The 12,542-nt window shown below is 45.0% G+C and overlaps 1 protein-coding gene across 1 annotated transcript in view; it reads right to left on the bottom strand.

Annotated features, from left to right (window-relative positions):
* Positions 1-7,757, bottom strand: part of kirrel1b (kirre like nephrin family adhesion molecule 1b) — a 63,564-nt gene extending 55,807 nt beyond the window's left edge. Inside the window, exon 1 of the mRNA XM_070918919.1 lies at positions 7,686-7,757. Coding sequence (XP_070775020.1) covers positions 7,686-7,731 — 46 coding nt within the window. The 5' untranslated portion in view covers positions 7,732-7,757. The remainder of the gene's footprint in view (positions 1-7,685) is intronic.
* Positions 7,758-12,542: the final 4,785 nt, after the last annotated feature.

Below are 12,542 nucleotides of genomic sequence, written 5' to 3'. Positions count from 1 at the left end.
ATCCTATTGTTGTGAGTGTGACAGGGCGTAATGATGAAATATGCAGCAGAGACCGACCACGCCAGGGTCGAGGTAATTACTGCACAAATAGCTTGTAAAGATTTATAATTATAATTCAGCTCTTTAGCCCAATCATACAGCTTCCTGTTGTAGGCCTGGTAGCAACTGTACTGTGGCCAAGCACTGGTCTGCAGCCAAGTGGTTGGGAACCACTGTGATGATATGGTTTGATCATATGGTATGTTATATGGTGTAGGCATTGGGGTAATATTTTAATCAATTTGTTTTTCATTATGTGTCTGTGGGTTGGCAAAAAAACAACAACTTTTAATTATATAAAATAAAGAAAAGCAATCTTAATAAATTTAAAGCTGTAACCACCAAACAGCCTGTTTATTATTAATAAAAACATATTAGTTGTGCCTATATGATACTTATGGTACAATACAATACTTACAATACTTCAATATCTTACTGTGAGAAATTTAAATGTGTGTTTCAGCAAAAGCCCCTTTTTCAAAGAAGAAAAGAAATAAACATTCAAAAATGTAAAACGTCGTCTAAACACAAGCAGCCTTTTCTTTGTATTTGAATCAGGAACTGTCTGCTCAAAGAATAAGTAGATTAGCAATGTGATGGACAGGAAAGAAGAGGGTGACGACATTCAACAAAGGTCTCCGGCCAGTTTTGAACTGATGATGTTGCAGTTACAAGGTACACGTCGCCATGACGCCCCTCAATTATACATTTCAGTAAAAATATTGAGTCTAATGAATCAAATTTCAAAATCGTGATCAGTCAAGTAATCACTTAATTGTTTCATTGATGACATGGGACGGTGCATTACAGACACACACACACAGACACACACACACACAGTTAACCAGCAGCGTGCATAATCCAGGGCAAAGACAAAAGGGAAAACCTTGTGATAGCGATCTTGTAATGGATCAGATTGATTTAATTCACTGCGCCGGACAATTTCTCATTCTTAATCCTCAAGATGTCTCTGAATGGATTTTATGTGGGAGGCCCATTCAATTGTTCTCTCTCACCTCCACACATGAGACTCTCAGACGGCGAGCGAGCGGGAGAAAACACAGGCAGACAAAGAAACAGAGAGGGAGAGAGGGAGAGGGAGAGAGGTAGAAACATAAACTACCTTCACACTCAGCTTATTTGATCTCACAGCCCTTTTTGTTGACATTTTTCCTCATATAAAAGGAAGCACTTTTATGCTTTTGGTGCTTTAATGCTTGATGTCTGCATTTCTTTGAAAGCTTCTCCTTGGAGAGGGTGGCCAGTTTCTCACTTTCCCTTCCAAAAAAGCGAAGTAGGGTTACTTCCAGCCTTTTATCACTTTTATTGAATACTCATGCAGAGAAAGGAGACCCACTTTATTTATCCTTAGAGGGCCGAGGACGCTGTCGCGGGCGGAGCTTTGTGCATTGCAGCGTGCTGCTTGGAACAGCGGTGAAATATGCTGGAAATGCCTGGAAAACTCCAGGCCCTGCTCTCCCAGGAGAGCCCCATCTATAATAGGCCTGGCTGTTTCCCTCTGCTCCCTCGCTGCAACCCTCTCAACACATAAATCTCTGCTCCCCAACCCTGCTCTCCTCCTCCCTCACCACGGTTAGCTCCCACTCCTCTTCTGCATTTCGCTCCTGCCCTCATAAACACAACTGCATCCCCATTTCTTCTTTCTTTTCCTGACACTCCTTCCATTAGTGTTCCTTCCTCAATTTCAACTGGTCCTCAGCTCTCCATTCCTCCTTTGCCTTCTTCCTCCTCCAAAGTTCTCCCCGTTCTCTCCCTCTTCTCTTGCCTGAGCTACTTCTCTATTTCCCTTTTCCTTCGCTCCAACCCTTGACAAACAATGAATCTGTGCTCCTCAACCCTGCTCTCCTCCTTCTCTGTTCTCCCTTCCTTTTTCTCCTTCTGCCCTCTTTTCAGCACTTTCCTCCATGCTCCTCGTTCGCTCCCCGGCTGTCTCCTCCCCTCATCCTGTTGTCTTCTAATCTCCCGTCTCCTCCATTCATGCTCCCTTTCTCCTTCATCCTGTCTCACCATTCATCTCCTCAACTCTCCTTCTCTCCTCTTCCTTCTTTATCCTCCTCACTGTTGTCATCCTCTTTTCTTCTCCCCTCTCCTCATCTATATTTTCTTCTCACCTCGTCTACTCCTCTTTTTTCTTGTTCCAAACCCCTTCACACATAAATCTCTGCTCCCCAACTCTGCTCTCCTTCTCCTTCACTTTTCCATCTTTTTCTTTTGTTCTCCCTCCATTAATGTTTCCTCCCTTCGTCTCCACTCCCCCTCTGTGCTGCCTTCCTTCACTCCTTTTCCCTCTTCCTACCCAAAGTTCTGTCTTGTCCTTATCATCTGTTCTTCTCCTCCTTTGTCATTTACTCCTCTATTTCCCTGTTCCCTTACTCCCTTTCTCTCCTCCTCTTTGACTCCTGTTGGCTCGTACTGCTCCTCTTCATATCCCTCCTACATTCCTCTGGCCTCAACTACGCTCCTGAATCCCCCTCCTTCCTCTTTCTCCTTCCAATGTGTCCTCCCTCCGTCTCTGCTCCTCCCACAGGGATCTGCAGCCCTCCTTCACTCCTCTACCTAATTCAAACTCAACCTCTCCTACTCTCTCCTCATCTGCATCCTCCTCCTTCTCTCCTGTAAGATCCCACTCCTCTGTACTCCTCCTCTTTATTTCCTTCCTGCCTTCATCCTCCCTCCATATCTATCTCTACTCCTCCCCTGGGCACCTCTTTATGCCTCCTTCACCCCTCTACCATCCTCTTCCCACATGAATTTCTCTCCTCTTTGAGCTCCGTCTTCTCCTCCTCTTCATTCGTCTCTCTCGCACTCCCCTGGCCTCATCTACACTTCTGAATCTCTCATCTCTTTCTTCCTCCTTTCTTCTTCTGCCCTCTTTCCATTGATGTTTCTTTCCTCTCTCTTCACACCTCCTCTGACCGCCTCCTTTTCCTCTGCCCTCCTCCTCTCACCTGAATTCCTCTCTTGCCCTTATCCTCCTTTCTTGTTCTCTCCCCTTATCTTCTTCTCTATCTGCTCCAAACATAAATCTCTGCTCCCCAACCCTGCTCTCCTCCTCCTTCACTCCTGTTAGTGTCCTCTCCTCCTCTGCATTTCACTCCCACCCTCATCCACATTACTGCATCTCCCTTCTTTGACCCTCCGTCACTCCTCTGTCTTCTTCCTCCAATCTGAATTTCTCTCCTGCCCTCATCCTCTCTTCTTCCTCTTCTCTTTCCTCTTCTACTCCTTGTTCTCTGCATGTCTTCTCTGCCTCCTCTTCCTCCTCCTTTCCCTCCAAATCCACTACTCCTCCCTCATTCAGGCTGACATATCAGCCAGAGTGATGGGTGTCAGTCCTAATACCAGTCGACGCTCTCTGTTAGGATCTGCGTACTCCTCAGTCTTTCACTCCCACACACACACACACACACACACACACACACTGCCTGTGCAGAGGAGGGAAGGGGGAATTTGCCGATGTCGCTTTAGCAGATTACTAGATTATCGGGGCATCGCGTTGAATTAAGCGGCGGCTAATTGTGGCAGTTATTTTATTTATTTATTTTAATTGCTGTTCCTTGTCACCTCAGATTACTCTTCGCGCTCCATAAGGATATCAGATCTGTCAGGTACTGGAGGGCTTCGGGATGAGGCCCACACACACACACACACACACACACTTAAGTCCACCGCCGTCGTGTTGTTTGAACCTCTGCACTGCTCTTAAACAAGGCTTGTCATGCCATTTTTAATTATATTCATTTGAGAGTACAGCAGGGTTTTTTTATTGAAGTGGATTTTTTTTAACCATCCAATTAGAGCAACAGAGTCAGTCAACCTTTTATATTCGCTTTTATGGCCCGATCAGTACAGTATGGCACTAATGGCCAAGGTTGGGGGTTTGATTCATCCTGCAGCCGCTCATGCAAGCAATGCTCATCAGTGGTGCCTCAGATGATACAATCCACCAACATATTCAGTAGCCTTTTATATTGAACAGTGAATTTTTTTTTTTGTTGACTTCTTTGTGGGACAGTTTTTCATGCAGGGCTGTTGTCCGTCTGAAAGCGTCCTTAAAGAAGGGCCCTATTTAAAAACACTAGTGTACAAATGGTACATATGGTCCATATCAGTTGAATTTGTCAACTAAAAAGCCCCTGGGTGTGTACAGAGTGCACAGGGAGGTGGTGTTGGTGCTAGCAGGAGGTGTCAATAGGGGCCAACAAGAGGCCAAATATTGCTTCGGGACCAACAACTGGATTAATCCACCAATCCAACAGTGGCTATCCCCTGCAAAATCATTGAACTGAATAGCTGAATTATTTAGTCTTCCAAAAGACAGCAATGTGTCCAATACTTTGCCTTCCTACGAGGTCGTGCTTGTGAAATTTGTTGGTTCGTTACACAGAAATAAAAAAAAAAAACACGCTGGGGGGGTTGCAGTGCATTTTTCCAGATCTTTACATGCTGTAAATGCCAAACACAGTTCTGAGTTAACCCACAAACCCCCATCTGAGAATATTTTTGTTGTTAGATGATTCAGAAAGGAATTACACAACTGTTTGAGGGCGTAACAGTGGAGAGCTTGAAACTAATGATCAAAGACAATCTCATCTCTCAGTCTGTCACTAGAAGCTACGGCAGGTGGAATAAACTATTTTGGGGTGCGTGACGACTCTCGGCCATCCAGGTCATAGCATCTATCTAAGAGTGCTAAGTCAAAGGCAGCTGGACATGCTTTACATTCTTGAAGATGTTTTGGATGAGAGGCGAAACGTTCTCAACAATCTAAGGCAGGTCCAGTTGGCTGTGACTTAGATACATCTTAAGAGACCTTTCTGAGGATCCGTCGGTGCCCCTGGAGCCCACTTTGGTGTAAGCCTGTGCTGATGCAAACCATCAAACATTGATGGTCCGGCTGGGTTGCTGTTGAAGATGAGACTCAAGCCAGTAGGGCCTTCTCTCTCTCTCTCTCTCTGCTTCCTGAGCGCTCCTGCTCAGCCTCTGTTTATCCTCAAACATCCCCTCTTGTCAACAGATTAGGACTGAACCCCGCTGTCTCTTCCTTTCTTCGTCTCTCTCTGCCTCCATCTCTCTGTCTTTTGGCCTGTCTCTTTACATCTGCGCCTCTGCTCTATTCTTGTGACGGGAGTAAAGAGCAGGAGGAGGAGGAGGAGGAGGAGGATGGGGGAGAAAAGGGAGAAAAAGAAAGTCTCTGTGTGTGTGTGTGTGTGAAGGAGAGGGGGGAGAGAGATGGGACAGGTGCTTGCAGTGCAAGAATTGCTTTGCTTGCTTTGCTTGCATGATCAGGCTGCAGAAATGTTCAGCTCAAGCAAAAGTGCTGTTCAAGAATCGACTCGGAGAAACAGGCTCTCTCGCCTGTGGCCAGACCGGCGCTGGCAGCGCGGTGTCGGATCACAGCGGCAACACGCTACGTCGGACCCACACACACACACACACACACACACATATACACATATACACTCACGGGGCCGAACAGTAATTACAGAGGCCCACAGACGCGCGGTCAACCGCACAGCGATGTAGTTGGCCTGCGTTAGGAAGCCAGGCACACCACCGGACTGAACAGTAAATCAGGCTGCTCGGGGAGAGGCAGTCGGAGCTGTCAGCAGAGGGAAGCAGGCAGCAGACACCTGGAAGACTCCAAACAGGCTAAACACACATTAGGCTGCAGCTGCTGCATGTAGGGGACGGATTCACTCTGATCACATTTACAGGCTTACACCGGCTCAGCTGGAGACACTGATCTGCTGCTCTGCTCTGTTCTCTGCTGTTCTGTGTCTGCTCTGTTCTCTGCTGTGTTCTGTTCCTCATCTCCTCTGTTGGTTCTGTTGCTTTGTTCTGTTCTGTTGGGTTCTTTTCTTCTCTGTTCTGTCCTGTTCTCTTTTGTTCTGTTCAGCTCTTTCCTGCCTTGTTTTTTCCTCTTTCTGCTCTGCTCTGCTTTGTTCTCTATAGCTAGAATAATCAAACTTTCCTAATCAAACTTTACTCTCTCTACTCTTCTCTTTCATCCGGCTACAACCAATACACTCAGGCTCTTTAGCCCTAATTACTCCGAGCTCCTTAGAATATTGATTGATTGACATTTATCATAATGTCAACCGATCTGATTTGACACCTTCTATTCTGATCCAAAGACAAACGCATCCATCCTTCAATCCAAGACGCTCACACTTTGTTGATTGTTTTTCACCGTGTGTGTTGCTTTATTCTACTTTAAGCAACAATAATATTCTATTCTACTCAGGTGGGCAGCTCTGCTCCAGCCTGGGAGCTCCTCTGACTGTCTGTCTCGACAGATCACCGTCTGTGGTTCATCACACCGGCGGCCTGCGGCACCGGGGACCCAGGTGCTAAAGCAGGTATAGTACACACACACACACACACACACACACACACACACACACACAGTTGAACTGTTCTCGTCAGGCCACCTCAATTAATCACCACTGTCTTTGGAGCCATGACTGCCCTCAAACACAAACACACACTCATCCTCTCTCTCACTGAGATGTGTGTGTGTGTGTGTGTGTGTGTGTGTGTGTGTGTGTAGAGAGAGAGAGAGGGCAATCTATCAAGGTGATCGATAAATAGGGACATTAATATTAGTAATGGGGCTCTCCTACAGTCCAGTGAATATGTCTCCGTCTTTACGGTAAAATATGAATTTTTCTTGGCACCTGCACGTTTGCAGTGGTGCCGCGCGCACGGGCACGAGCACGCGAGGCTCTACCTGCATGCTAAGAGGTAAGAGGAGGATGCACTGGTCTCTATTCTCTCTCTCTCTCTAACACACACTCACACACACACACACACACACACACTCACACACACACTCTCTCTCACACACGCACACACACACACACACGCACGCACGCACACACACACACACACACACACACACAGACTTTCTGTCTCGAGGGACACTTGCGCTGGTCTTTACTCTCCACTCTTTCTCTTACACACACACACACACTGAGATTGGAGGAATGCACGCGTGCGCGCGCGTGTTCGAGATTGATCCGGTGTGACTCATGTTAAAGCCCGGTGACCAGACTGTGCATTGGATCCTCGCCTCATCAATCATCCCCTGGCTGGCAGGCTGTGCGCAGTGCGTGTGTGTGTGTGTGTGCGCGCGCGCGTGTGCTCGTAACACATCCCCCGTTGACCCACACTGCGTTTGTTTGTGTCGACCAAATCTATCTATTCATGCGTTTCAAAGGTCACGTCAAAGCAATGTCGTGTGCAGATGCTGCACATCTCTCCCACGAACGTGTAATTGAAGAAAAATGAACGCAGCGCGTCTGGACCGTTTGTGTCTCATTTTTACCCAGAAGAGCAAAGACCCTGAACACCCCTCAGCGCCGGTGGGCTGTAATGATGATGTCCGGGGCAGCACGAATCTGTAACAACATGGCACATTTACACACGAGGGCGCGCGCACCGCCAGACATGTAGATGCACAAACACGCACCGGCAGCACAGACAGAGAGACACCCGCAAAGCGCACAGACGCCCGCACACAACAGAGGAGAGGAAGGGCAAAAGGAGAAGACATTCGGGCATTAAGAAGAAACTTTCCGCTGTTGCTCAGTTCACACTGAGCGTGTTCAAACATCTCTCACCTTGGTTCAAAGTGATCGCCAAAGTTATGATCCACAGGGCTGGCATGGTTCAGCCGAGCGCATTCAGATTCCTCCCCTCGGCTCTGCTCCCCCGAAAAGACACCATCAATTCCTCCCGAGCGGGTGAATTTAACTGGAATCCTCTTTGAGTCATGAGAGTGAAAGAAGCCAAATTTAGAGGAAAAAATCCGAAGCCTCTTTTCCTCTCTCCTCCTTTCCTTTCTTCAACTCGTTTCCTTCTTTTCCCCCGTGCGTAAAATAAATCTGTCTCCACTTTTTTTTGCTCTCTCTCTCTCTCTCTCTCTCTCTCTCTCTCTCTCTCTCTGTCTCTCTCTCTCTCTGTCTCTCTCTCTCTCTCTCTCTCTCTCTCAGTCTCTCTCTCTCTGTCTGCGTCTCTTTTCCTCTCTGCGCTCCAGATTCCCATTTAAACAGGAGTGAATTCCTCTCCCCCTCTTTTCTCTCTCTCTCTGTCTCTCTCTCTCTCTAGCTCTGCCCCCCCCCCCCTCTCTCTTCTCATACAATCAGTAGCACACACCCCCTCCCTCCTCACCCCCCGGTCCAAATCTCCGTTTTGGACTCCACAGAGACGAGGAGGAGGAGGAGGAGGAGGAGGAGGGCGCTCCAGCGGCCACAACGAGAACTGCGCTTTCAACGTGAAAACTTAAACCATCAAGTGCTTTAAACGAGCTGAGTGCAGCTTAAACAGAGAATATTCTGTAGCAGAATTCTGTAGTCTGTAGTTGTACGTCTTTTGTAATATTTAATACAAAATGGCAGAGTAAATGTCATTTATGACATGACTTAAATCACAGTTCCTCCTGCAGGAGGTGTGCCATACTGTAGGAACTAAATGAACAACTCACAGAACATGATTTTAACTACTTACTTATTTCCATAATCTTTCAGTAGGAACTTGTCGACGTGTCTCCGGCATCCAATGGTGTGTTTAAAGTGACTTCTTTTTAGGGAGGCCTGGGGTCAGATATACCATTTTACAACATTTCACAACAAATTAAAAGAAGAAAAAGCTTTATAGAAGTGCTGAAATGCTTACAGCTGCACGACGAAACAGTCTGCAAATATGTTGCAGAATATACATTTGATGAAATCAATATTTCAATCAATATTGTGCTGTTCACCACTCAAATGAGGTCAGCTTTGACTCTCCACACTTGTTGGCAGCTACATTAATGTATTCTGTTTGAACTAGATCACAATGGTGATCAGTTTTAACAACAGTATACTCAGTTGTAAGTCTGTATTTAAGAACAAGGTCTTTATCCTCAAACAGCTGGACAGAGTTATTAATATCCGTCTGTGTGAGGATTGTGACTATTTACTGTGTAATTAACTAGTAGCATGTGTACAATGTGAGGCTGATTATTAACCTCTGTACCAGTATCAACATGTGGTAACAATATTCCCCCAAACCACAGTGGAGGCAGGGAAAAGATAAGAGCACTAAAAGGAAACCACAGAGAAAGAGAGAGAAAGAAAGAAAGAAGGAAAGAAAGAAAGATCCAGAGACTCTAAAGCAGATGTGTATATTTTTTGTCTGTGAGAGAAAGAAAGCATTATTTGATCATAATGACATTAAGACAACTGCCAACATGAAATTTAATTAAGGGAGAAAGTCAGTTAGTGATTTTCCTAATTTTATAACCAACCAGCCTTTTTTGTTGTTTTCATGAGGGACTTTGAATTATTGTGTTGTACTGCCCTCTGTTGGGCATTTTCTTTAACTGCAAAGCAGAAAAAAGTGATGCCTAATGGCTTTTAGAACCTGTTGATAACTTATACAGTCTTGCATTCAGTGATTACTGGATTTGTGGGACATTTTATCATATAAATTACTTTTGTACACAGTCACTAAGAAAACAATGCTTTTTTAACATCCTAAAATAAAGTTCACGAGTTAAAAAAACCCTCCTTATCAATTAACCCACCCAAGTCCTTGTCTATATAATACTGAATTATCAATACAATATTAGAATTCTAAATACTAAGATTTGGGAGATACTGATGTGCATATTTCATGTGTTTCCTCGTTTTAAAATTGATTTTGCAACAGATCTTTTGAGATGTTTGAGGAAAAGTCACATTTTCCTGAAGCGGTGTAGTAAACTACGTACCGCAGCAAGAAAACAGATTACCCTCTGGATGAACATTTTCGTATTTTGGATCAGATCTGATTTTGAACGTTTCTGAACAGGAAGAACCAACGACAAGACAGGTGAAATTAACCCAAATGCATGTTTATTGAAGTCAACAACTGAACTGGTATTTTAACAAAGAAACAAAAAAAAAAGAATTAAACAAATACTGTATGAACATAACAGCCAACAGGCGCGATCCCTCCACAGCATGCGGCTGGGTCTCGTCTTGATGACATCATCAGCCATTGTACAAATTAACATTTGACAGCACTATTCCCATGTGATATGGATATTTATTCAAAAGGAAGACTTGTCATCCAAAATTATAACTCTAAAAACAAAGACGCTGTTTTAGTCATCGAAATAATAACATTTTTGTGAATGCAACACATGTAAGAGTGTCTCCGGAGTCTGTTTGGGTCAAATAATACACACCTCACACTCATACACAAACACACATACACACACATATGTACAAATACACCATAGTCGCAGACATCATGCCTGCCGTGCATATCCAGATATGTGTGTGGATGTGTATGTACCCAAAAGTGTGTGTGTGTGTGTGCAAAGTGTGTATGGGTGCGCTTGTAAGAGTATCTAGTAAAGGCAACACTATATACATGAAATTATATAAAAATGGTTGTTGAAACAATAAAATGCGCAAAAAAAAAAACATTTCTAACTTTCAAGTTTTGGAAAAAAATCTAATTAAAAAAAAAAAGGAGAAAAGAAAATGATTATCAATTAAACTGAAAGTAACACATTTAAGATTATGCACACCTTTTACAAAACATAATTTTAAAAAAATCAATTTGTTTATTCTACAAACTGGCAGCTAGTGTGCGACTGCCTGAAGAGGAGTTGGTGAGAGTCGTGTGGTGGGGCAGGACAGCTCGGTCTGACTGAAGAGGAGAAAGAAAAGCTGCTGTTTGCTGGCATCTGGTGACAGCTAGTCATTACTGCACTGATGCAACCAAACACAAAGTAGACTGACGGCGCGCCCCAATTCAACGCCATTGTACCCCAACATGGTTTTAATGTAGCAGTGGTGGAGGAAAAGCAGAATGAGTCCTACTTCATCACTTCTCTCGGTGTTAGTCCGAGGACTGCAGTGTTGAGGAGGTACAGACGGGTCTAACTGGGACAAGGTCTATGTTTGCAGATCAGAGAACAGCAGGGAGGTCAGTCGGGCAGACCGCCGCTCTTGTCTCAGGAGAGGAGCTTGTCGGCACTTTTTCTTCATCTCCGACACTATCTACATTTCCAACCGTTTCTCATGCAAGCTACATGCTAGCACATTAACCAAGACGAAGGACAGGACGATAAATTACAGGCAAATACAGGTCCATTAGTTTTTAAAAGACACTACACTTTGTTGAGTATGAGGCAGGTGTTCTTTTCTCCATTCACAGAGCAGAATTAGACTGGGGTTAAATACAAATCAAAGGTTACTCTTCAAAGTTGACAATAAACTCTGTGAGACGAAGCCCATCCTCTGGTCTGCAGACATGAACACCGTGAAAAAGAGTGTTGCAGCGCAAACACGAGATAAACAGTGTTCTGAATTCTCCGAAATATTCATCTCGGTTTGTTTAAAGTTGTCTGGTGCTTGTTCAGCAGTCTCCCACAGGATCCGAACACTGTTTAAGCCAAGTTTACTACAGCGTCAACTTAGCCAACCCACTTCCAACCGAACAGCTGACCCTGCTTCAGGTGGCCTCACCCTTCGTAGTATAGCTAGCTTATAGACACACTAGCCGGGCCACTTGCTTTCAAAGCAGCTAGCTAGGTAGCAGTTAATGACAATGCGGGGAAAGGTACGAAAAGCACAATCCCTGAACGTTCCCAAAAAAGGGGTGTACAATAAACTATCACAGACGTAACTGTCTACAGGTAGACTGACAACAGCAAATGGATTCCTCTCCAACACACTCCCAAAAAAGTGCTGCAGAAAGCCATCAGCGCACGCCAGCAAACCTAGAGGCCCTACTTCTACTTTACGTTTACATGGACGTCTGAATGAGAGAGAGAGAGACCAGCAAGGAGAACCGGACATCGATCAGAGATGGAAAGGGGGGGGGGGGGGGAGGGGGAGTGATGAGAAGAGACCGGGTGAAGGTGGATCAGGACGCAGACGGGATGATTGATTAAAGAATGAAAAGAAACGGACGAGCAGAGCGGAGGGAAATAAAAAAAAGAGAAGAGGACATTTAAGTTCCTAAATGACTTTCTTCAGTGTTAGTGCAGCCCAGACTCCGGCTCGGCACACTGCCCACCAAACCAAACCTTGGCATGTGGACAGTCTGGAGCCCACAGCCTCTTAGTTAGATTGCAATCAATTTCCACGACCGGGCCAAGTGGAGCTTGCCAGTGCCAAAGCGAACTCCCAACCTTAATAAAACACCGTTCATTTATGGGAACCTTTTCGCTAAGCTGGCAAATGATTCCTGCTCACAATAACACACACACACACACACACACACACACACACACACACACACACACACACACAGAACAAGAAACAATAACAGAAAAGGTCTTTTTTTCTCTTTTTTTTTTTCAGCCAGGAAGTTTGTCATAATGCATGTAGGCAGTCCTGTCTGGCCCCGTAGTGGAAAGCAAGTGTTTTCACGTCCCCGAAGCAGCGACCGTGCCAGCTTCTTAGAGGAAGTCATGATATCACTACTCAATGAATTTA

This window comes from Enoplosus armatus, chromosome 14 (assembly GCF_043641665.1).
Source record: "Enoplosus armatus isolate fEnoArm2 chromosome 14, fEnoArm2.hap1, whole genome shotgun sequence".
NCBI classification, from domain to species: domain Eukaryota; kingdom Metazoa; phylum Chordata; class Actinopteri; order Centrarchiformes; family Enoplosidae; genus Enoplosus; species Enoplosus armatus.
The sequence above is the reverse complement of the archived record's forward strand: the minus strand, read 5'-3'. Positions and strand labels throughout refer to the sequence as shown.